Source organism: Adiantum capillus-veneris, chromosome 24 (genome assembly GCF_014529385.1).
Source record: "Adiantum capillus-veneris isolate H3 chromosome 24, ASM1452938v2, whole genome shotgun sequence".
NCBI lineage: Eukaryota > Viridiplantae > Streptophyta > Polypodiopsida > Polypodiales > Pteridaceae > Adiantum > Adiantum capillus-veneris.
This window is the reverse complement of record NC_140954.1, coordinates 117404077-117428257: the sequence shown is the minus strand read 5'-3', so window position 1 is coordinate 117428257 and position 24181 is coordinate 117404077. Positions and strand designations below refer to the sequence as shown.

Here is a 24181-nt window from a genome sequence, read left to right as displayed (position 1 = left end):
TCCAAGGAATATCTGTGATACCCATTTAAACAGAGGCCTCACCCTAAAGTTAGCAAATGTATGAGCAATGGCAGGACATTTTAAGAGAGTGATATACAAGGAGGACATGGCGAACAAACATAGGGTGCTGCAAGTATTCAACTGTCAAAATCCTTGCTTTCATCCGTTTCTCTTCGTGTTAAAAAAGTGACAGTTACAGAGTTAGTCATAACCCAGAACAGTATCAAATCCTAGTAGATATTGGCGCAGGATGGTAGCAGAGACTTTGAAGCCCTAGAAAATAATCAATCAAATTTTACAGAGAAGCATAGACATCCTAACACAATTTCTGAGTACACGAACATCTGGAGTACATACTATCAAGGCCAGGTCACAAATGAGAAACCCTGAGATGCAATGACAAATCCTCACCATAAACCAATATATAAGACTCAGATCCCAAATGGTGCAGAACCATTAAAGAAATGGCCCCTGCAGAGAGTCGAATACAACGTGAGGTGCAGAAAATGGCCCTGCAGAAGAGTCAAATACAACTTGAGTGTGCCATGCATGGCATGAAAGGATTTGCGCACACATGCAAGCGAATGCCATGCATGCACAGGCTCCCTGTACTTGACCTCAACTCCATCTCACTAAAAGCTACACAATAAAAGCCAGAAGGGCATCAATCATAATAGCTAACACTCACAGAGGCCACTAGACTCCATGTGAGCAAGTCCACAGGGTAGTAATTGGTGCTTCCTCATGCAAGGTCCCCATTTCAAAACAACTCATCCTCCACATTCCGTTCGAGGTAGTCGTCACACATCAGTCTCCTCCATCTTCAAAACCAGCTTTCAGGTTGAGATGTTTCTCTCGTTTTTGAAACTCGGTAATGCCCTTTCCACTACCCGTGACTCCCACCTTCCCCTTCACATCCTCTGGAGACTTGAATATGCTTTCTCGCTTGCCCCCAGTGAAAAAGCCGATCTGCAATTATGTCAGGAACTTCATTATGTAGTAATGAAAAATTAAAAGAGAGAGTTGTGGCCAAAGCATCTTTTCCCAAACCTTCCGAGACTTGCCCTTGGATGTCTGAAACTGTTGCCAAGCATTCTGCCTTTTATTTTGCGCGAACTCCATTTTCTCCAACCTCATCCGCGATTTAAATGCGTGTATTTTCTTCCGTTTTGCAGCTTTCTAGATAGTTTACAAACAATTGACCAAAATTAGGCATAATACCAGCCAACCCATACACATGAACACCTCACCATCTGCGTACCACATCTTCTGGATCATCTGGCTTTATCTGTAGTTTGAGTGGAAGGTTCTTCGGCACAATCTCAGCATCTGCACTCTCAGCAATCTTTCGCTTCAATGCTAATCGAGTGGCCTCTGCAGCCTTCTCCACGTCTAGTAGAGCATTTCCCTCCTCACCGCTTTGATCAATGTCTCTCACATTGTCGAAATCAACCTGTTCCAGTCAGAGAAAAAGAAGTTACGCTTCCATATCCTGCCACTCAGTCGCTAGCTGACACAGCTGAAAAATATGACTGGTTCTTTGAGCTTGCCAACCAAGAAATGTGTTTATGTTCTAATTTGAACCCTCCATGTTTCACCCTCCAAAGCTAATAACTCGACCCTGGTCCCTTAGCCATTACCCATACCTCGAAAGAATTCACAAACAGGAACTCGAAGTGATCGAAGCACAATCAACTTGACTAAGGTGCATAAGATATCCCTCCCCAAACCCATCAAATTCCAATGCCAAAACTTGTGTTGAAAGCCATACTCTATAAGACGGGCAATAAAAAGAAAAAGAACAGCCGAAGTCCCTCGATGTCTCACCTCTTCCTTGTTGCCCCAGCCATCATAAGCCACCAGATACCCAAGAGATGTATGAGCGTCAACTGTTGCATTATACCTGGAACAAAAAAAAATTGTCCATCAGCTCTAGCTCTTAGAAAGTTAAATTGTTGACAGCTAAATTTTTGAAAATGTTGTCCGTCATCACAAGCACAAAACAAAATCCTCAAAATTAACCAAAACAACATGCAAACAATGCAAGTGAAGAGTAGCCCCAAAATGCAATACTTTGGTATCAATAAAGTGTTCAAATAGAAATAATCACACATTCTCAAAGCAACTCCTTGAGTTGTAAAGTAACTCTGATTGATAATTACATGAATTATGTTTGTATTAATCTTGTAAGCTCGTAGCTTGATTACTTAAACCTAGAATCTTTTCATCCTGTGATTTGTTAGCCATTGTAGAGGAAGAGGAGAGAGAAGCATTCAGCATTGAAGAATATTCATGTACAAAAGAAACTTCTTCACATAATTTGGAACTTGAACTAGAAGTAGGCAAAGCTTGACACGAGTAACAAAGAAAAACCTGGTCTATTTCATTATCAGAATAAAGATGGGAAATTTCAGCTGTACAAATAAGTGGCAAGGGAGGAATGTTCTTTTCCACAAACAGCAGCACGTGCAAATCATTGACTTCAGACATTAGAGTCTAGTAGCTATAGCATGATGTAGCACCCAAAGTCGAAGTGATGTGTAGCCTTATGTCACAAGCGGGCACCACGTGCCAATAGAAAAGAACAGACTGAACAGACTCTTAGCACTTCAATAACAACTGAACTCAAAGAGAGAGACGACACGCGACACGGAGTGGCAAAATTCCACCCCATAGAGTATCGGCCCCAAACCTTGGCACCCCTTTCGGTATTTCTTTATATTGCCTCAACACAGTACAAGCCGGTACTCCATTCTCTGCACCTTCATCCAGAAGCATGTGTCAGAGAATGAGCCCATGGCCTCATATTTTAAGGCCCTAGGCCCAAAAGCAGTTTACATGAAAAGCTTTAAACTCAAAAGCATTTGGTGCAAAAGCAACTGGTCCAAAAAGCTGGCGCTGGAAATTAGCCTTCGTAAATCACGGAAATCCGTACAAGCTGCACGTCATCTCTGTCAGCGTGAAACGCGGAAATCCGTACAATTCTGCCATGTCAGCATGTTAGCACAAAACCCGGAATTCTGTACAGGATGCCGCATCATCGGTCAGCGTGAACTGCGGGATTCCGTACATCTGTTGCTTCTGCTTCTTCACTTAGGGTTTAGACCCCTCGACCGGGATCTACAAGTGGGCTCCGTTCTTCAATGGCTTGACACATCAGCACTTTGTGACACCTTATGTCTGACGCCATGGTGCACGGTGTACTGCTGAAAAGAAAAGAACAACCTCAATAATTTACTCCGTGAGCAATCTAGGATGACCAAAACTTGGGTCGAAGCTAGCACGAAGCAGTACGTATTCTTCAGCTTCTCTTGAATACTTGTTGGCTTCTCTCAAATAGTTGTCAAGAACATAGATGTAACTTCATTGTTTGCGGAAGCTTGCTGATGTCGAGTCCATGTCCACGCACTTGCATACAACCTCCCCATGACGGAAAACCATAGAAGTTCGTTTAAAATCTTCAAAAGTTGCTGAGGATTTCTCGAGCTGAAAATTAGTTTGCAATTTGAAGAGCCGTTGAAGGTGTGGATCAAGTATGCCCCCCTTGAACATAGCACCAATCATTAACAATAATTGATGTTTTTCAATCCCCTTGTTTGTTTGGGGGCAGCAATATTGTTTGGACCAAGGAAGACCATGGGGAGATCCACTCTTATGGAATGTGTTGCTATATTGGCGATTTTCTTATTTTTCAAAATAATTACCTTTTAATAAAATTAGAACTATTTACATTACATTTGTGCACATTAGAGCTGTTAAGATGGAACTGTAGATCTACAAGATTTTTATAGTAAGCCTTTGCCTCCACCGATCCTTTTACCTAAGGATAAGATATTTGCGGCAGATGAGTTCATCCGAGATCTGTAAACAAGAGAAGAGAGCAATTCTAAGAGAGTTTCACAAGTGATGACAAAGCATTTTCATGCTGCCCTGCTGACATGTCAACGCAAAATACAATAAAAATCACACAACAATGTTGACTTTTAGAAGCATTGAATTTTTTGGGCGCTAGTGTTTCTAGCAGATTGCTTATAAGCAGTAATACGCCACTCCTCGGGAGCATTTGAATGCAGAGTCTCAGAGAGAGTCGGACCCTCAGAAGTTGTACTTTGCGAGCAATAATAATAAAGAAATACTGAAGGGACGCCAGTCTATGGGGCCAATACGTCTTCGCTCGGAACTCCTCCGAGTCGTGTCGTCTCTCTCTCATTTACTCAAGTGTTTTGAAGTGTTAAAAGTATTGTCAAGTGTGAAGTTTGCAATTATCTCTCTGTTTTCGTCCAGACTGTCGTCGGAAGTGATTACAGTGGTATCATAGCTCAGCTTGCTCCCTTGCCCTCTGCAAACCAGCCTCCGTACGTGGATCGCTCTTCACGGAGATTACTTGTAAAACCAACTCCTTCATGTGTTGGTCTGGCTGTGCCTCACGCTCAAGTTACATAGCTGCCCTCTTTTCTTCAACCGCTATGCGTTGAGCTTCCCTCTGTTCCCTTTCTATGGCAGCCCGTTGTGCCTCTTTTTGTAGGATCATCTCCATCATGGACTTCATCAAAGTCTCCATAGCATTTGGTGTAATACATGGCGTAGATGGTTCATAATCTCTTCATTCTGTGCTCGGCTCACACGGTAAGGTGGCCGGTTCGGTGGTGTGCTTCCAGGTATCAGATCAATGGTATGATCTTCAGGCCCTCTAAAAAGAAATAGGCATGAGTGTGAAGAAAAATCTTGGCGTTCTTTTGTTCAGGTCAAAACATATTCGACCTTTATCCATCGTTCAGTTCTCTCCCAAAAGAATGAGTAAAGAAACTGAAGTTGATCAAGTACAACCTCTGAGCTCTTCATTTGTCAAAGTCGCTTTCTCGGCCAGGTAGTCAACCACGGCGTAGTTCTTGTGGAACCAAGGGATTTCGAGTAGAACGTCACTCGCATGCACTGAACACCCCTGTCATTGCAAACGAAGTTTGCCAATGCTCGGTGTAATGGCAACATCCCGTCCGGGTGCCACTCGAACTACCTCCGCCTGTGGCCTCAACCTGTCGAGCGTAGTTCCAAATCAAGCCGCCAATTCCAAGTGAAAAGAAGTTGGCCTTGGCTCCTTCAAAAGAGCTTCATGATCCTTCCCTTTGCCCCATAAGTGGCAAAGTTTGTACTTTCATTCATTTGATTCGGTTCAGGTCCCACGCCATGTGGTACCGGTTTTGCTTTTTATCTGCCTTTTCTGCCACGTCTCTCAGCTGCTTTAGAACTTTCTGGCCTTTCTTCATCTTGTTCATTCGGTGCCTTGTTAGGGCACTTCGCGGAGATATGTCCATGTTCCCCGCATCCAAAGCACTTCCCCTCCCTGATGAAGCGAGCTCTCTCCTCGGGAGTAAGCTTGGGTCGTGCATCCTTCTTTTCTGGGTTGCTCTTTCTCTTTCTACTTTCATTCGTTGAAGTCTGTTCGGCTCGTTGTGTCATGACCTCATCGGTGGGGTAGGTCAGACTGCCAGAGTGAATGGCAAAACCCCGCTTCGCATGACTCATCAACTCCTGAATAGAAGCTGACTTCTGTTCCAAGCAGTGATCTCGGATCTCTGTCGGTAGACCCAAAATAAACCGCTCAATCTGTTCTTTGAACGAGATCTTCTTGAATGAAGAGGCAGGTAGAAAAGAGCTCCAGAATCTCTCGCAATAAGCGTCCACTGTATCTCTATTGGTCATCCGAAGATGGTTCCAAGCAGCTCGTATATCGCGTTCATACTCTTGAGTCAACCAAGAAGAAATAAAACGCTTCTTAAATTTCAGCCATTTAGCTGGCGCAGTCTTGTTTAAAAGAAGCGTGGACCACCAAGTTCAAGCATTCCCCTTAAAATAAGAGGCAGCTCTCTGAATCTTGGAGTGCTTTGAGTAGCGTCCTCCCGCGAAAGCGATGTCAAACTGCTGTATAAAAGACAAAGCCTTCGAAGCATCTTTATATCTTGAAAAAATGTCAAATTTGATCGACTGTCCACCTTCCTAAACTCTTGGACTTTCTTGCTTTTATCTTCCAGAAAGTCATACTGGTTGGCTTTATAAATATTCTTCTTGTTCGCATAAAAGTTGTCGTCATCAGAGTCTAAGCTGTCTGTAGACGAGTCCTGGGTAGAACTATTTCTCACTGGGCGAGATTTAGACTTCTTTGCCTTTTTCTTGCCCTTTTCGAAGCGTTGTTTGTGTGCTTCGCTTTTTGCCTTTTCTGTCTTCTTTGCTCCAATCTAAAGAGCTAGACGAACTGTCAGAAGAAGAAGAAGAAGAAGAAGAACTGGGTACTCCTTCAAATCGAACACGCTTCTTCTGTTTCTTTGCCTTATCAAATGTCGATTGACGACCCAAATAACCCGGGAAGTCAATGCCTTTCTTCTGCTTTTTGCCGTGCTTTTTAGCTTTGTTCTGCGCGTCAAAAAGCTGAGCAATCCGTGCATCAACCACCTTTTCTAATTCCTTCTCTGAATATGTCTTGTGAGCAGAAGGTTTCTTGAGAGCGGGTTTCGGGGGTGGTATTGTGGTTTTCTACCACTGTTCGTGCGCTTCCTGAAAAGAAGTCTCGCTCATATATTTTGCCAATTTTGGGTCCTTCGCAAAACTGAGCATCATCTTTGTTGCTCGTCGATCAATTGACGACGCTTCATCTCTCGTTGCTCCGCCTGAGTAGGCCAAGGCGGGCCATACTCTCTGCCGGAATCTTCGTTGTGATTTTTGCCCGCATCTCCAGATGCAGAGGGAGTCGACTGATCCTTGCGTGAAGCCATAGGTGCCGCGGAAAAAAAAATTGGGATCGGATTTCCCGTAGAAGAGAAATCGGCCGTGCTCTGATACCATTGTAACAGACTTGGACACTCCAAGTCAAGAATCAATCACGACAGTACCAAATAACCACTTCAAAACAGTTCACAGTTCACAATAGATTTGCACTGGCCCGGCGGAGTTCTGTGCCTAGAGATATTGGCCCCAAAGACTAGCGCCGCTTTCGGTATTTCTTTTTGTATTAATCAGTGTTCAAAGTACAAGAGTGGTTCAAATCTCACTCTCAGACTTCGCGTCCAGATGCTCTGCAGAGTGGGAGCCCAAACCACATATTTTATAGTTTACAAGGGATGCCAAAAGCAGAGCCCCAAAAGCTTCTCTCTCTCGTAATCCACAATCTCTCACTTTTAATAAACTAAAAGTAAGCCCAACGTAGAGAAAAAGCAGATTCTACCGCAAAAGCATCTCACGCCAAAAAGCAATCATGCGCCACAATTTACGGGATTCTGCCACATCATCATGCTTGCGCTTTTTTCGGGATTCCCTTGCTGCCCTAGGGTTAGGGTTAGGGTTTCTGTTGTTTAGGGTTCTTGTGGAAATAAGCGATTCCAAGGAAAACATCACACCCTTCCAGAGGCATGATATAAAAGTCCTCGTGCCCTAGATATCCCTGACAATGTGTCACAAACTGGTGACATGGCAGAGCCACCTGGACCTAGATATCCCTGACAAAGTGTCACAAACTAGTGACGTGGCAAAGCCACCTGGACAGACACACACACCCAGTTGCTAACGTGGCTGACTGGCTGACTGTACGAAATCCCGCCATTCGCGCTGACTGCTGCTGACATGGCTTTACAGATTTCCGCGATACGCGCTGACAGTGCTTACATGGCAGGGCGTACGGATTTTTTCCACTATTTGCGTTGACAGCAGCGTACGTATCTCCGCAAATTACGCTGGCAGCTTTTGGGACAGTTTGCTTTTGACTTTAGATGCTTTTGGGGCTCTGCTTTTAGCAACCTTTTGTAACTCTTTATAAGTGGCCTTAGGGGCTCACTCTGCAGAGCATCGAGCATCCACTGGCTCAGTTGTACTTTGCTCAAAGATTAATATAAAAATAAATACCGGAAGGGGCGCCAGTCTTTGGGGCCAATGTCACAAACTGGTGAATGGCAGGCCCCCAAACACACTCACACACCTTGGCGGCAGAAATATGCCACGTGGCAACAGTACAGGCCCCGAAAAAACGCGCCGACACGCTGACGTGGCATTGTCGTACAATTCTCTGCAAAATCCGCTGACATGCTGACGTGGCGGTATACGGACGTTCCGCAGAAAAGACAAGATGAAAGCAGGACCGGTACCAGATTGCATGGGTACTAACCCAAGCCAGATAGATGAAAGTACAAAACTTTGTCGAGCTTGAGCAAAGTAAAAGATCAAGAAGCCCTTATTTTCTTCGATGGAGGAGCCAAGGCCAACTTCATTTCACCGGAATTGGCGACGCGGCTCAAGATTACGACAGGATGGGACCAACAGAGGCAGTTATAGGGATGCCCGGACAGGACATAGCCGTTACGCCTGTCATTAGCAAACTTCGTTGCCATTGTCAGGGATATTTAGGACACGAGGATTTTTACATCATGCCTTTGGAAGGGTGTGACGTCCTCCTAGGAGTCCCTTGGTACCATAAGAACAACGCCGTGGTCAACTATCGGGCAAAGAAAGCAACCTTGACGAATGAAAAGGGCCGAAAAATTGTACTTGATGTAAAACTGAACAGCAAGTCCGTCCCTATTGTATCACCTTCGGCCATTTCCAAATTAATGAAATCCAATCTCTTTGTTTACTAGATCTATTTGAAAGAGTTGAATGATGAACACATAATGAACATGTATGAACTTGACAAAGAACGACAAGACTTTCTCCACACATGCTGATTGTTTCTCTGAGGGTCTGCCAAGCGAGTTACCCCATCTCGTCCTGAGGATCACACTATTGATCTGATTCCTAGAAGCACACCACCGAACCGGCCAGCTTACCGTGTTAGCCGAGCCCAGAATGAAGAGATCACGAACCAAGTGACAGACCTTCTTGAAATGGGTCTTATCCAGCCGAGTACTTCACACTACCGCTCTCCATTGTTGTTGATATTAAAGAAAAACGGATCTTGCAGTATGTGCATTGATTACAGAGCTCTCAATAAAATCAATATCAAAAATAGATTTCCAATTCCAAGGAACAATGATATTCTTGACCGACTACAGCGATCCTCTTGTTTCAGTAGGATAGATCTGAAAAGCGGATATCATCATATCAGAATCGATCCGGGGGATGTCTACAAGACAGCCATTTGAACAAGTTTCAGTTTGTATGAATTTTTGGTGATGCCTTTTGGCCTTACCAATGCTCCAGCAACTTTCAACCGAATGATGGATAGGATTTTCCAAGAGTATCGATCTTTTGTCGACACTTTCTTTGATGACATTATAGTCTTTTCCAAGTATAAAGCAGAACATCAACACCATCTGCTACAGGTCTTTCAGGCATTACATGATCACAAATTACACTTTTTGGGACACATTGTCTCAGCAGGCGGCCACGATTGACACTATACGTGACTGGCCAGATTTGAAGAATGTTCATGAAGTTAGAAACTTCTTGGGCTTGTGTTCTTACTACCGGCGGTTCATTCGAAAGTTTGCAGAGGTAGCTTCCCCTTTGCACATAGACTCAGAAAGGAGTCCCTTTCTCGTGGAGACCGACAGAGATGACTGCCTTTCAGACACTTTAAGAAAAACTGACTACTGGACCACTGTTGTCTTTGCCGGACTTGCAAAAGTCATTCGAAGTATATTGTGATGCTTGTGGTCGTAGTCTGGGAAGAAAGCCATGTGATTGCCTATGAAAACCGATTGTTTTCAAGGCCAGAATTGACCGCACAGATTTATGAGAAAGAGCTATTGGCAGTGATCCATGCTCTTACTCAGTGGCAACATTACCTACTCAAAGCCGATTTCACGGTCTTTATTGATCATCAAAGTTTACTTTATTGATCATCAGAGTTTACGCTACTTCTTGTTACAGAAGCAACTTTTGAAAAAGCAGACGCGGTGGGCTAACAACTTGTCACAGTTTCACTTCCAGATTGTCCATGTTCAGGGACACAAAAACTTGGTGGCAGATGCATTGTCTCGAAAGCCCCTAGTCTAGGCTATTTCCGCAATTCATCATAGAAGCTTCAAGGACATGGTTGATCAGTACACCAGAGATCTGGATTTTTTTGATGTATTCACTCGAATACAGAATGGAGAGGTAGTAGCGGGATATTCCATACGTGATGGCTACTTGATGAAGAAAACGATGTTGTGCGTCACACAGCCGTTGAGGGAAAAGGTTTTGAATGAGTGCCATTGTCCACCTTTGGCATCAACACCACCTTGAAAGGTGTGGAGCATTACTTCTTTTGGTCGAGACTCAAGAAGGATGTGGACGAATTTGTTCGCAGTTGTTTCGTATGCCAGAAGGTCAAATTTGACAGGCATGAGGCACAGGGATTACTACAGCCTTTACTCATTCCCACCAACCCCTGGAAAAGTATTGCAATGGATTTCATTTTTTATATCCCGAAGACACAGAGTGGACATGATGGCATTTGGAGTGTCATCGACAGATTTAGCAAGCAAGTTCACTTCATTCCAGTGCAGAAAACAGTCAAGCCGGATCATTTAGCGAGATTGTTCATTGCACAGATTTTCCGACTACATGGCATGCCTGAACAATAGTCTCCAACAGAGATCCCCAATTCACGAGTTTGTTTTGGAGGGCTATTTGGGAGAACATTGACACACAGTTGCAGTTCTCATCATCATCCACCCGCAGACGGATGGGCAATCTGAGATTGCAAATTCAATTATTCTGGATTTATTGGAGTCTTACGTCTCTAATCAGAAGACTCAATGGGAAAAAAATTTGCCCTAGGTGAAATTTGCCTACAATAACACGATTCACTCTTCGACAGGGAAGACGCCATTTGAGATCATTGAAGGTGCTCCGAAGGTTCCACCCTTCCCTAGCACTAAGGATAAGATTTTTGAAGCCGACCAGTACACGAGGGACTTGGACACTGCTTTTGCCAAGGTCCGAAAGGCTTTAGCGAAATCTCAAGAACCACATAAGAAGGCAGCAAATCGACATCGACAAGATTTGAAATTAAAGGAAGACGATTGGGTGCTCTTACGTTTTGAGAAGGCACGCCTAGAAAACTAAAAGGAAAGGAGCGGCTTTTTCCAAAGCTTAGCATGAGATATTATGGCCCTTTCCAGATAAAAGAAAAGATAAATGATGTCTCCTTTAGACTAAAGCTGCCCCATACTTGGAAGATTCACAAGGCATTCCATGTGAGTCTATTGAAGCCTTTTAAAGGCGATGTGCCAGTTGATGGGAAGCCTGATGAGCAACCCGAAGTGGAGCAAAGCGAGAAGATACTCGTTCCAAAACAAATTTTGGCACACAAGGACAGAAAGATAAAAGGTAAAGTGATTAGGCGGTTCTTGGTTAAATTCAAGAACTATCTCACATTGGATGCGAAGTGGATGGAGGAGGAGGACCTAGCAAATACTCCTCAAATTTTGGAACTTTACCTTGAAGCATTCGGTTTAGCATAGTCTACTCCGATCGAACCCCGAATTCAGCAAGGGTGAATCTAGTGCACCGGGTTTGCACAAGAGGGGAGTCACTCTGCTCCTTTGTCAACGGATTACCCCGATTTTGAATAAAGTCACTGATGTCCCCTTTGGGTTTCAAGGATACTAATGGGCTGACCAATATTCTGTTGTATGATTTTATGACACGGAATTCCCGAAAAAGAATACGATTGATTTGTAGTTGACTTGTTTGAGAAGGGACCGAGAGACAAAATGACTGCAACATTTCGGTCTCATAAATCTCTATAGACATGATTGCATTAAGGATTAGTTAATCGGGCATCAGTGAGGTCCGGAATGGATCTAGATACGATTACTAAATACATTGCCGATGGTCATGGTCTGAGATTTGGAATGAAATTTTTTTTCTATGATTTGTCATGCAATGTCCTGTGATGTCGAGTGATGTCCTATGATGTCCTGTGCTGTGACTGTCGTTTTGTACAAGTGCTAGATGTGTCGTGTCTAGTGCGTCGGTACTAACAGCCAGTGTCTACTAAGACATTTTATGGCCTTTTTCTGTTTCACAGGCGTAATCGAGAGCGATTACAATTCTTTCAAGACGGGGGTATGTCACAAACTGGTGACGTGGCAGAGCCACCCACACACACACGCAATTGTTGACGTGGAAGACTGGCTAACTGTACGGAATCCCGCCATTCGCGCTGACTGTTGCTGACGCGGCTGTATGGATTTCCACGATACGTGTTGATAGTGCTGACGTGGCATGGCGTATGGATTTTCCGCTTTTTTTGCTGACAGCTTACGGGTCTCCGTAAATTACGCTCGCAGCTTTTGGGACAGTTTGCTTTTGATTTTAGATGCTTTTGGGGCTCTGCTTTGGCAGACCACAGAGCCACCCCTCAAACCGGCCCTGAAGGAACCTCCTGCTCCGAGGATGTACACAAAGCAAGAATTAGAAGAGGTGGTTGATGCACGAATTGCTCAGCTTTTTGACGCGCAGAACAAAGCTAAAAAGCACGACAAAAAGCAAAAGAAAGGCACTGACTTCCCGAGTTATTTGGGTCGTCAGTCTACATTTGAAAAGGCAAGAAAGCAAAAAAGCGTGTTCAATTTGAAGGAGTACCCAGTTCTTCTTCTTCTTCTTCTGAGAGTTCTTCTAGCTCCTCTGACTCGATCCAAGAAGACAGAAAAGGCAAAAAGCGAAGCAAAAAGCAAAGCTTCGGAAAGGGCAAGAAAAAGGCAAAGAAGCCTAAATCTCGCCCCATGGTTGACAGTTCTACAAAGGACTCGTCTTCAGATAGTTCAGACTCTGATGATAGCAACTTTTATGCAAAGAAGAAGAATTTTTATAAAGCCCACCAGTATGACTTCCTGGAAGACGAAAAAAGTCCGAGAGTTTAAGGAAGGTGGACAGTCAATTAAATTTGACACGTTTTCTGGTTATAGAGATGCTTCGAAGGCTATCTTTTATACAGCAGTTTGACATAGCTTTCTCAGGAGGGCGTTACTCAGAGGACTCTAAGATTCGGAGAGCTGCCTCTTACTTTAAGGGGAATGCTCGAACTTGGTGGTCCACGCTTCTATTAAACAAGACAGCGTCAGTTAAATGGCTGAAATTCAAAAGGCTTTTTATTTCTTCATGGTTGACTCGAGAGTATGAACGCGACATACGAACTGCTTGGAGCCATCTTCGGATGACCAAGAAGGATACAGTGGACGCTTATTGCGAGAGATTCTGGAGCTCTTTTCTACCCGCCTCTTCATTTAAGAAGATCTCGTTCAAGGAACAGATTGAGCGGTTTACCTTGGGTCTTCCTACAGAGATCCGAGATCACTGCTTAGAACAAAAATCAGCTTCCATTCAGGAGTTGATGAGTCATGCAAAACGGGTTTTTGCCATTCACTCTGGTAGTCTGTCGTACCCACAGATGAGATCATGACGCAAAGAGCCAGACAGACTTCAAAGAATGAAAGTAGAAAGAGAAAGAGCAACCCAGAACAGAAAGAAAAGGATGCACGACCCAAACTTACTTCTCAAGAGAGGGCTCGCTACATCAAGGAGGGGAAGTGCTTTGGATGTGGGGAAACTGGACATATCTCTGCGAAGTGCCCTAAAAAGGCACAGAAAGAATAGAACGACAAGGACAACGAAAGGCTTGGGAGTTCAAGAACAGCTGAGGACCATGGAAGAAAAGGCGAGATAAAAACAAGACTCGTTCCAGATTGCGTGGGTACTGACCCCAGCACGATGGATGAGAATACACAACTTTGCCGAGCTTGGGGCAAAGTGAAAGACCAAGAAGAGGAGCCAAGGCCAACTTCATTTCACCGGAATTGGCGGCGCGGCTCGAAATCACTCCCGATCGGATGGGACCAGCAAGGACGTAGCCATTACACCTGTCATTGGCAAACTTCGGTTGCATTGTCAGGGGTATTTGGGGCATGAGGACTTTTACGTAATGCCTTTGGAAGGTTTGTGATGTCCTCTTGGGAATTTCCTGGTACCATAAGAACAACGCCGTGGTCGACTATCGGGCGAGGAAAGCGACTTTGACCAAAGAGAAGGGCAGAACCATTGTACTCGATGTAAAACTTAAGGGCGAGTCTGTTCCTATTGTACCGGCTTCGGCCATTTCCAAACTAATGAAACCCAGTCTGTTTGTTTACTTGATCTTTTTGAAAGAGTTGAGTGATGAGGATAGGACAAATATGTCTGAACTTGATAAAGAACGCCAAGATTTTCTCCACTCTCATGCCGATTGCTTCTCAGAGGACTTGCCAAGCGAGTTACCACCCGCTCATCTTGAAGATCATACTATTGATCTGATACCTAGAAGCACACCACCGAACCGGCCACCTTACCGTGTGAGCTGATGAGCCCAGAACGAAGAGATTATGAACCAAGTGAAAGACCTCTTGGAAAAGGGTCTTGTCCAGCCTAGTACTTCACCGTACTGCTCTCCAGTGTTGCTAGTTTTGAAGAAAGACAGATCTTGGAGAATGTGCATCGATTATAGAGCTCAACAAAATCGCCATCAAGAACAGATTTCCGATTCCTAGAATCAATGATATACTTGCCCGACTTCACGGATCCTCGTGCTTTAGCAGGATTGACTTGAAAAGTGGATGTCATCAGATCCGAATCGCGCCGAGAGACATCTACATGACAGCCTTTCGGATGACTTTCGAGTTATTTGAGTTTTTGGTGATGCCGTTTGGCCTAACCAATGCTCCTGCGACATTTAACCGGATGATGGACAGGATTTTTCGAGAGTAAAGATTATTCGTTAGCACTTTATTTGACAACATCATTGTTTTCTCCAAGGATGAGGCAAAAGTGGATGTCATCAGATCCGAATCGCGCCGGGAGACATCTACATGACAGCCTTTCGGACGACTTTCGGGTTATTTGAGTTTTTGGTGATGCCGTTTGGCCTAACCAATGCTCCTGCAACATTTAACCGGATGAAGGACAGGATTTTTCGAGAGTACAGATTATTCGTTGGCACTTTCTTTTACGACATCATTGTTTTCTCCAAGGATGAGGCAGAACATAGAGAACATCTGCTTCAGGTCTTTCAGGCATTACAAGATCACAAGTTGGTGATTAATGCGAAGAAAAGTGAATTTTTCCTACCAGAGATACACTTTTTGGGACACATTGTCTCGGCAACAGGAGTGCAGATGGATCCGGCCAAGATAGAGACTATCCGTGATTGGCCCGATTTGAAGAATGTCCATGAAGTTAGAAGCTTGTTGGGATTGTGTTCGTACTACAGGCGGTTCATTAAAAAGTTTGCAGAGGTTGCTTCCCCTTTGCATATCTCGACACAGAAAGGAGTCCCTTTCTCGTGGGGACCCACAGATGGTGACTGCCTTTCGAACTTTCAAATAAAATTTGACTACGGGACCAGTTTTGACTTTGTCAGACTTGCAGAAGTCATTTGAAGTATATTGTGATGCTTGTGGTCGTAGTCTGGGTGCGGTCTTAATGCAAGAAGGCCATGTCATTGCTTACAAGAGTTGACTGTTCTCAAGGTCGGAATTGACAGCACAGATTTATGAGAAAGAGCTTTTGGCGGTTATCCATGCTCTTACTCAGTGGGGGCATTACCTACTCGGAGCGGATTTTATTGTCTTTACAGACCATCAGAGTTTACACTACTTCTTGTCACAGAAGAAGCTATCGAAAAAGCAGATGCGGTGGGCGAACATCTTGTCACAGTTTCACTTCCAGATTGTCCATGTTCAGGGACAGCAGAATTTGGTGGCAGATGCTTTGTCTCAGAAGCCGTTGGTTCTCGCTATTTCCGCGATACACCATAGTAGCTTCGAGGATATGGTCGATCAGTATGCCACGGATACAGATTTTGCAGACATTATCATATGGATTCGAGATGGGGAAACAATAGCAGGATATTCCATTCGGGATGGCTACTTGATGAGGAAAACCATGTTGTGCGTTACACGGCCGTTGAGAGAAAAGGTTATGACCGAATGCCACTGTCTGCCTTTTACGAGTCACCACGGCATTGCTCCACCTTGAAAGGGGTAGAGAAATACTTCTTTTAGCCGAGACTCAAGAAGGATGTGGACGAGTTTGTGCGCAGTTACTTGGTATGCCAGAAGGTCAAGTTTGACACGCATAAAGCACAGGGATCGTTACAGCCTTTGCCCATACCCACCCGCCCCTAAGAAAGTATTGCAATGGATTTCATTTTTTATCTCCCGAGAACACAGAGTGGTCACAATGGTATCTGGACTGTTATTGACAGATTTAGCAAGCAGGCTCATTTCATTCCAGTAAAGAAAACAGTCAAGCAGGATCATTTAGCAAGACTGCTTGTGGCCCAGATTTTCAGATTACATGGCATGCCCGAGCAGATTGTCTCTAACAGGGACCCCAGATTCACGAGTTTGTTTTGGAAGGCAATTTGGGAGAACATTGGCACGCGATTGCAGTTCTCGTCACCTTTCCACCCGCAGACTAACGGACAATTTGAGATTGCCAATTCAGTGGTTTAGATTTATTGAAGTCTTACATCTCGGATCAGAAGACTCCATGGGCAAAGTATCTACCTTTGGTGGAATTTTCCTACAACACGGTACACTCTTCGACGAAGAAGGCACCATTTGAGATTATTGAAGGTGATGTGAAGGTTCCACCCTTCCTAAGCACGAAAGATAAGATTTTTGAAGCTGATGAGTACACGTGCGACTTAGATACGGCTTATGCCAAGGTCAGCGAGGCTTTGCAAAAATCTCAGGAAAGACAGAAAAAGGCAGCAAATCGCCATCGTCGCGTTTTGAAATTGAAGGAGGATGATTGGGTGCTCTTACGTTTTGCGAAGGCACGACTGAGAAAGAAGAAGGGAAAGGAGAGACCTTTTCCAAAGCTTAGTATGCGATACTACGGACCTTTTCAAATCTCCGAAAAGATCAACGATGTCTCCTTCCGACTGAAATTGCCCGACACTTGGAGGATTCACAATGCATTTCATGTGAGTCTCTTGAAACCTTTTGAAGGCGATGTGCCCGAAGATGGGGAGCCTGATGAGCAATCCGAAGTGGAAGAAAACGAGGAGATCCTTGTTCCTGAACAGATTTTGGCACGTAAGGACAGAAAGAAGAAGGGTAAAGTAAGAAGGCGGTTCTTGGTTAAATTCAAGAACTATCTTGCGTTGGATGCAAAGTGGATGGAGGAGGAGGACCTAGCAGATACTCCTCAGATTGTGAAACTTTACCTTGAAGCTTTTGGAAGGCGGTTCTTGGTTAAATTCAAGAACTATCCTGCATTGGATGCGAAGTGGATGGAGGAGGAGGACCTAGCAGATACTCCTCAGATTGTAAAACTTTACCTTGAAGCTTTTGGTTTAGCATAGTCTACTCCAAATGGAACCCCGAATTCAGCTTGGCCGGAGATCTGGTGCAGTGGGTTGCACAAGAGGGGAGTTACTCCGCTCCTTTGTCAACAGATGCCTCGATTATTGAATACTAGAGTCACTGATGTCTCTTTGAGCTTCAGGGATACGGAGAGCTGACAGTATTCTGCTGTATGCCTTTATGAAATGAAATTCCCAAATATGAAACTGATTTGTTCTTGACTTGTTTTTAAGTGCAGGAACTGATTGACGAAATGACTGCAGCATTTTGGTTTGAATGATCTCGATAGACATGGTCGCAATAGGGGTTAGTAAATCGGGCATCTATGAGATCTTGAGTAGATCTAGATGCGATTGCTAATTGCATTGCCGATAAATCATGGTCTGAAATCCAAATGAATGTTGAATGTGATTTATCATGGTCATGTGATGTCAAGTGATGTCCTGTGATGTCTGTGATGTGACTCGATTGGTATATGTGCTAGATGTATGTTACTAGTGCGTCAATACTATCAATCAGTGTCTGCTAAGACAATTTATGGCCTCTGTCTGTTTTGAAGGCGTAATCGAGGGCGATTACAATGCTTTCAAGAGGGGGGTATGTCACAATCCAATGACGTGGCGTGGTGGACACAACACACACACTACCCCTAGGGCTGAAACCAGTCCCGCGGAAATGTTCTGATATGCCGACGTGGCTGGATGTACGACAGTCCCAGAAATGGCAGAGAAATTGCCATGTGGCAGTTGTACGGACGCCCGCAAATCACGGCAGCTGGCGCAGCTTTTGAGCATTGCTTTATTCAACGCAAATTGAGAGTTAGAGAGAGAGAGAGCTTTTGTTTTTATTTTTAAAGCTTTGCTTTTATTGTGCCAAGTATGGCTTAAGAGAGAAAAGAAAGCTCTTGCTTTATTTTACAGGGCTTTTGATTTTCAGCTTTTGGGCTTTGCTTTTAGCATCCCTTGTAATCCTTTAAATATGTGGGCAGGCCTCTCACAACTCAGAGCATCTACACGCAGAGTCTTGAGAGTGAGCGCCTGCCTACACTCTTGTACTTTGAACACGGATGAATACAAAAAGAAATACCGAAAGGGGCGTCAGTCTTTGGGGCCAATATCACTAGGCACGGAACTCCGCCGGGCCAGTGTCGAATCAATTGTGAACTGTGAACTGTTTTGAAGTGATTATTTGTGGTGTCATGGTAGACTCTCGACTTGGAGTGTCCAAGTCTGTTACAACAACTTATAAACTCGCCAAGGGTTTATAAAATTCGCACATGCCACGTCATCATTTTGTGACATAAAGTATTGTCGAGTGTGAAGTTTGCAGTTATCTCTATATTTCCGTCCGGACCTTTGCTAGAAGTGATTACATCAAGTGTGTTGTTTTCGGTTAAATTACCGAAACGGACACCACACTTTGGGGCCAATGCTTAGGGGAGTGCAACTCCGGCACTCCGTCTCTCTCCTCTATTATGAGGTGTTCTCTACTTCAAGTTCAAGTGTTTGTTGTTTTCGATTCAGTTCAGTGACCATTGCAGTGATTTTACCACCTTGCAAGAAATTGTTGAATGTTCTGTAATTGCGGTAAATGGCCTTGAGGATGCTTTGAAGTTTGAGAGCAACTCCTATAGTTTTCTAGCAAGAAATCTTGTGCTTTCTTCTAACTCCATAGTTCCGGATGTAAATACATCCTGTGTATACCTCCTCTAGATGATGCCGTCTACAATTTTTGTGGGAGCAGTTGAGAAGATAAATTAATGTAGCCACAACTTCACCCAAACTGAGGGAGGTACAAGGGCCAGATGCAAGAGAGTGCGTGTTGTTCTTCCTCTCCACAACACCATTCGGCTAAGGAGTATACGGGAGAGTAGTTTGTCTTTAAATGCCCTTAGAAGACAGGAATAATTCAAAGGGTATGAAATCACCTACATTGCCAGTTCTCAAGATAGAGACTTTAGAGTTAGATTGGTTTTCAGCTTCATTTATCCAGCTTTGATAAAGTAGAGAGACCATCAGGCTTCTTAGCAAGAAAAAATACCCAAATCTTTCTAGAGAAATCATCTACGAGTATCAAATACTTTCATCCACCAAGGGAATCATCCATAGGACCTACAAGGTCAGTATGAACCAACTCCAAATTACGAAAGGTATGAAAATTGGCCGCCTCTCAAAATGAGTCCAAGTCTCTCCAATGATCCAATAATGCAAATCGGCTCCAAAACAGCCGCAAAGACAGTATGGCCGGAATGTTATCAAAGGTGAGTCAAAGACTCTCATCAAAAGCAGCACTACATCACATGCGCCCATATCAAGCAGTAGGCCTAGGAGTAACATCAAACAGACCCCACCATCAATAATGTGTAGATAGGTTAGTAGTCCCCAAGCAACAGGTATCGCATCCTCTCACGTGTATGCCCACTCTCTCAATATAACACATTCTCTCACATGCCAACACTCTCTTTCAATATACACACCACCAATCATTCATCTCGCCATGGAGTAGGGAATAACTCTTACCATTCACCGTCTCCACTCCACACTGCTTGAACTTTCGTGCCAACTGGAAACCTATCAGAGTCCTGTCTCTGTTTAACACCAAAACGAGTTACTTTGGCTACTGAACAAACTGAAGCAGAAAAAACATTCACACAGTTGCTATTCCTTACATCAGTAGTTGCACCCTGTTTTTTAAGTCCATGACGTGCATCAAGTTCGTCCGTAGGCAGTAGATCTTCCGTAAGTTCAATCACCTTCACGACATCCACAAAGCACAACACTTCAGATCATCACAAATTAAACAGGGTAGTAGCACAGCAGAAGTCACCAGCTTGCAAGAAATTGCAAAAGTGAATGGGCAATAAGTGATTGCACCATTCAAATGCTTAACCAACACCTGTAATCATGAGTGGCAACACCAACCCATGCTAAGGAGTGTCCGAACCAAGAATAAGAGCTTGTCAAGGTAATAAGCCCCAGACCCAAAATCTGGGTCAACACATGCACCATGATTTGGAGAAGGAAACCCACCTCCACATTGCAAGGCTACTCCAAAAGGGTCCTGTCACGATGCAGCGAATTTGCTGCCCTGCTTGAACAAAATTGGTGACTCCTTAGGACACTGAACTTGTCTACACTTGATGCATGTGATATAATGTGTTGTGGGTGTCCATAGAGTGATGTGAAATGCTGTGTTGTGTGCAGCTTTTGCAAAAAAAAAGTAACAAAGTACCTTTCATGAATCATCACCTGCCTTGTCAGAAATACTCTAAATGACTTTAACTCGGCAATGATTTGAAAAAGCAGCTTAACCTACAGAAGGACAGAAACTCTACACTCAATTGACCCGTAATGATCACAATTTGTTCCATGATATTACCTCTAGTAAACCCCTGCGCACTTCCTCGTATTCTGCATTGTGAGGATCTGCATCTAGCAGACCTTCAACCTGAAAACCGTAAACTATCATTAGCAATATTACCAAGAGTTTGGAGTACTGCACTAAAATTTTCAGCCTGCCAGAATGAAGAAACAGCAAAGCGCATGAGTAAAATGAAACCCTAATCGCTTAATTCAACTTCCATGATGAAAAAGCATGTGTACAAGTCTGAGATGGACTGAAGAATCACAAGGGTCTCTACCGCAGAAACGCAGGTGCCGACGATTTTGATACTTACGTGCCGAAGTTGCTCCCTGTAATTGACGAGATTGGCTTTGAGTTCTTCGATTGAAATCTCCTCATCCATGGCGTGGCCACCTCTGTGTACAGATATATATATACGTGCGCGTCTCGCTCGCCCTCGCGTGTCAAGCTGATTAGCTCTAGGCCATTCACAACACGGGTTTTTCTGGAGAACCTTAATTCCGAGAAAGAGGTAATTTTTAGGGAAAATTACCAAAATACCCCTCTAATTTGTGGAAATTCCCAAAATACCCCTCAAATTTCAAAAATACCCAAAGTACCCCCATAATTTGTCATAAATTCTCAAAATGCCCTTCAAAATTTCCAAAATTCCCAAATTACCCCTGGTTGTGAGAGTAAATTTCTCCAAAAACAAAAAAATTTGTAGCTTTTCATAAGAAGAGTGATTGTCTACCATACAGGATGCTAAAACTAAAATTTGAGTCGGTTATGTAGGCTTTGGAGATGAATTGCTTCATTAATTTTAGACAGATTTCGCTTTTTTGTGTGAGGTAATTGGCGACAAATTACATGTAAGCACTCAAAAACCGATCTTAATTGTCAAACAAGAATATAGATTAGAAAATCTTGAAGAATCCAACGAAAATAGATACGAGGTTATTTTGGGAATTTTTGAAATTTGAGGAGTATATTGGGAATTTCCACAAATTAGAGGGGTATTTTGGTAATTTTCCCTAATTTTTATGTACAATTCCGAGAGGTGGGCACTCTTTTAATGTCTACTACTGGCAGCTCGTTGGTTTTATTCAATACATCCACAGAATTCGTCCCATCCCGACCTTGCGATTCATTTACCCTGTGCAAAAGAGGGAGCACAGACGCGAACTCCCACCCCTAGCTTAAGAACAAAATACGTCCGCAAGCATGCAAGCAAAGCTGCTTACCGATTGACGCCATGCACATTAAAAAACCAACGCCCTGCACAGCCCCCGCGGCCCTCGCCCCCCCCCCCCCCCCCAAACAAGGGCCACTGAGCCGCCTTCCGCGCACAGGGCGCTGCAGTTCTCCATCGCCATTAGCTTGTCGTTGTTGCTGTTCTCCATGGTCATCGGCTTCTGCAGTCTCGTTTTCTTTTCGCCAGGGGTATCTTTCGATTATTAGGTGATTTTCCCATTTTCTACAATGGGGTACCCCCTACTGGTATCTTCTTCGTTTATTTAGCGGAATCTCCATATATTACTTCCTTCATTGCCTTGCTCTTACGTTTCTCCAAAACGCAGGATCGGTGTTCGAACATAGGGACACAGAAAGTTGGTTTCGTTGCATGTTAGTTAACCACTCAAGCCGACCTCGTTCGCTGATCAGGCGATTGGTATGTGCTTTAAAAAAATAAACCCACCGTCTACTCAGCCTACCTGCACATCATCTCCCTCCTACACCTCAACTTACCTACATGTCCTCATCTCCTGCTCCTGTTTTTGTTGCGCGTGCCGTCGTCATCTTCCTCCCGCAGCTCAACTTGACTTGCTCGTCACCGTCTCCTACCCACCTATTCAAGCGGGATCTTGCAAGATTCCCCTTAATGGAAACTTTTCGAAAATCATAGGGAAATATTAGGTACATAAGATAGATAGATAGATTTGGGAGGTCAAATATGACCTATGGGACGGACCAAAAAAAATATATGGCTGGACCTCTTACTAGAAGCTTACATAGAAAATCATGACTCAAGTGGATACAACAAAATTGTGACATATATAACTTAGGAGGGAGGGGGGAGGGGGAGGCTAGCTTAAGAGTTTTTGGAGCCTGAAATTCTTGTATGATGGCCTTGTCACTTTCTCACGAAGGGTGGGTAACACGTAGCCTATTGCCATGGAGAAGATAACCATCTTGCAAGGTGAATAGTTCCTCTTTCTTCCCCAAAGCAAGCGCTCACATTATGTCTTTAAAGTCAGGGTCAGTAGCATACTCATCTATCATAAAAGATAGATCATTGTGAGTTGCTATAGACACAGCATTAACTTTTGGTCGTCGTGAAAGTGCATTGGCCACTTGATTGTGCTTACCAGCAATGTGAGCAATATGAAATAAAAATTATGAAAGAAAATTTACCCACCTCATTTGTTTGTCAAAAAGCTTGGTTTGAGTCATGAAGTACTTGAGACTTGGGGGTTAAGGCCTCACTTATCCATACTTTGGTACCCTTGAGAAGTTGCTTCTTGTAGAAGTGCGATGTGCGCCTCTTTAGTCTTGAAGACCAAGATGCCTTGGTTAGTGCAGACATTGTGGTGAACCTTCTCAATTGTGTCAGGGTCAAACTCGGTTGGGGGGGGGAGAGAGAGAGAGAGAGAGAGAGAGAGAGAGAGAGAGTAATGGAAATGGCCTATGAACTTTGAGAATAGCCGAATTAAGACAATTATAGTGAGCATTTTTAGGAGACTACTTTGAAAACATAGAGGGTGAATTTAATTAGCAGTAGCAACATAACCATTATACTTAATTAACTTGGCATGAACAATACTTTTGCAAGAGAGAGAATTAGAGAACATGACGACAGTTGAGGACCGGATCTATGTGGAGCCGGTCTCCCCTCCAATAGGCTTTTGTATTATAGATTCTCCAATAGAGACTTGGTACAATACAACCTTTGTGTTCCTTTGACAAATTGTACTTAGTGTTTGAGAGACATCGTCATCACAAACGTGATTCTAAGCACGCATACTACTTAAATTTGTGCACAAGAAAAAGGGATTTACTCTTATAAGACAAAAACATTGATCATTTAAAAGAAACATGTACATTTGCTTACTCTAATGTAGCATTGTAAGCGTTGACAAGGTTCATAATATCCTTAAGTTGTACTCTTTGCATCCATCTAGCATCTTCAAAAGGATAATTTTTGAACTTAATAAGATATCGTCGGATAATCTTGTTGGGTATTCAAGGCCTTTGCAGTGATGTCTAGCCTGTGGGAACACCTCTTCACAAACGCAGAGACTTAGTGGAGATTGCATGAGTCAAGGAGTGGTCGATATCACTTCACAAAGTTATATACGTAAAGACATTTGAATGCAATTCAATATAGCGTGTCTTTGTTACCATATACATGTGGTAGTGATGTGTGTGAACACACTAGGACCGTCGGGGCATTTTTTCCCTCTTTAGGAGGTTTTTCCCCCCGAGCATTGTATATATGCCCATCACTCTAGGGCTATCTA

At 43.7% G+C, this 24181-nt stretch overlaps 1 protein-coding gene across 1 annotated transcript; it reads right to left on the bottom strand.

The window, feature by feature from the left end:
• Positions 1–392: 392 nt before the first annotated feature.
• Positions 393–21173, bottom strand: LOC147427006 (nucleic acid binding/RNA binding protein). The gene is made up of 8 exons (XM_086498963.1): positions 20995–21173; positions 20697–20765; positions 19987–20070; positions 19838–19905; positions 1828–1903; positions 1262–1453; positions 1051–1179; positions 393–969 (listed from the first exon to the last, which is right to left on the bottom strand). The coding sequence occupies exons 1-8, from the start codon at positions 21061–21063 to the stop codon at positions 808–810; spliced, it is 849 nt and encodes a 282-aa protein (XP_086355089.1). The 5' UTR covers positions 21064–21173; the 3' UTR covers positions 393–807.
• Between the last annotated feature and the right edge of the window lie 3008 nt (positions 21174–24181).

Bases quoted from the DNA above. Each gene is read 5' to 3' on its own strand.
- LOC147427006 (XM_086498963.1), bottom strand. From the start codon at position 21,063: ATGGATGAGGAGATTTCAATCGAAGAACTCAAAGCCAATCTCGTCAAT. The intron at 19,906-19,986 runs GTAAGGAATAGC...GGTGTTAAACAG, and splicing joins AACAGGGTGCAACTACTGAT to AGACAGGACTCTGATAGGTT. The intron at 1,904-19,837 runs GTAAGAGTTATT...TTTTTGTTCCAG, and splicing joins TGGAGTGGAGACGGTGAATG to GTATAATGCAACAGTTGACG.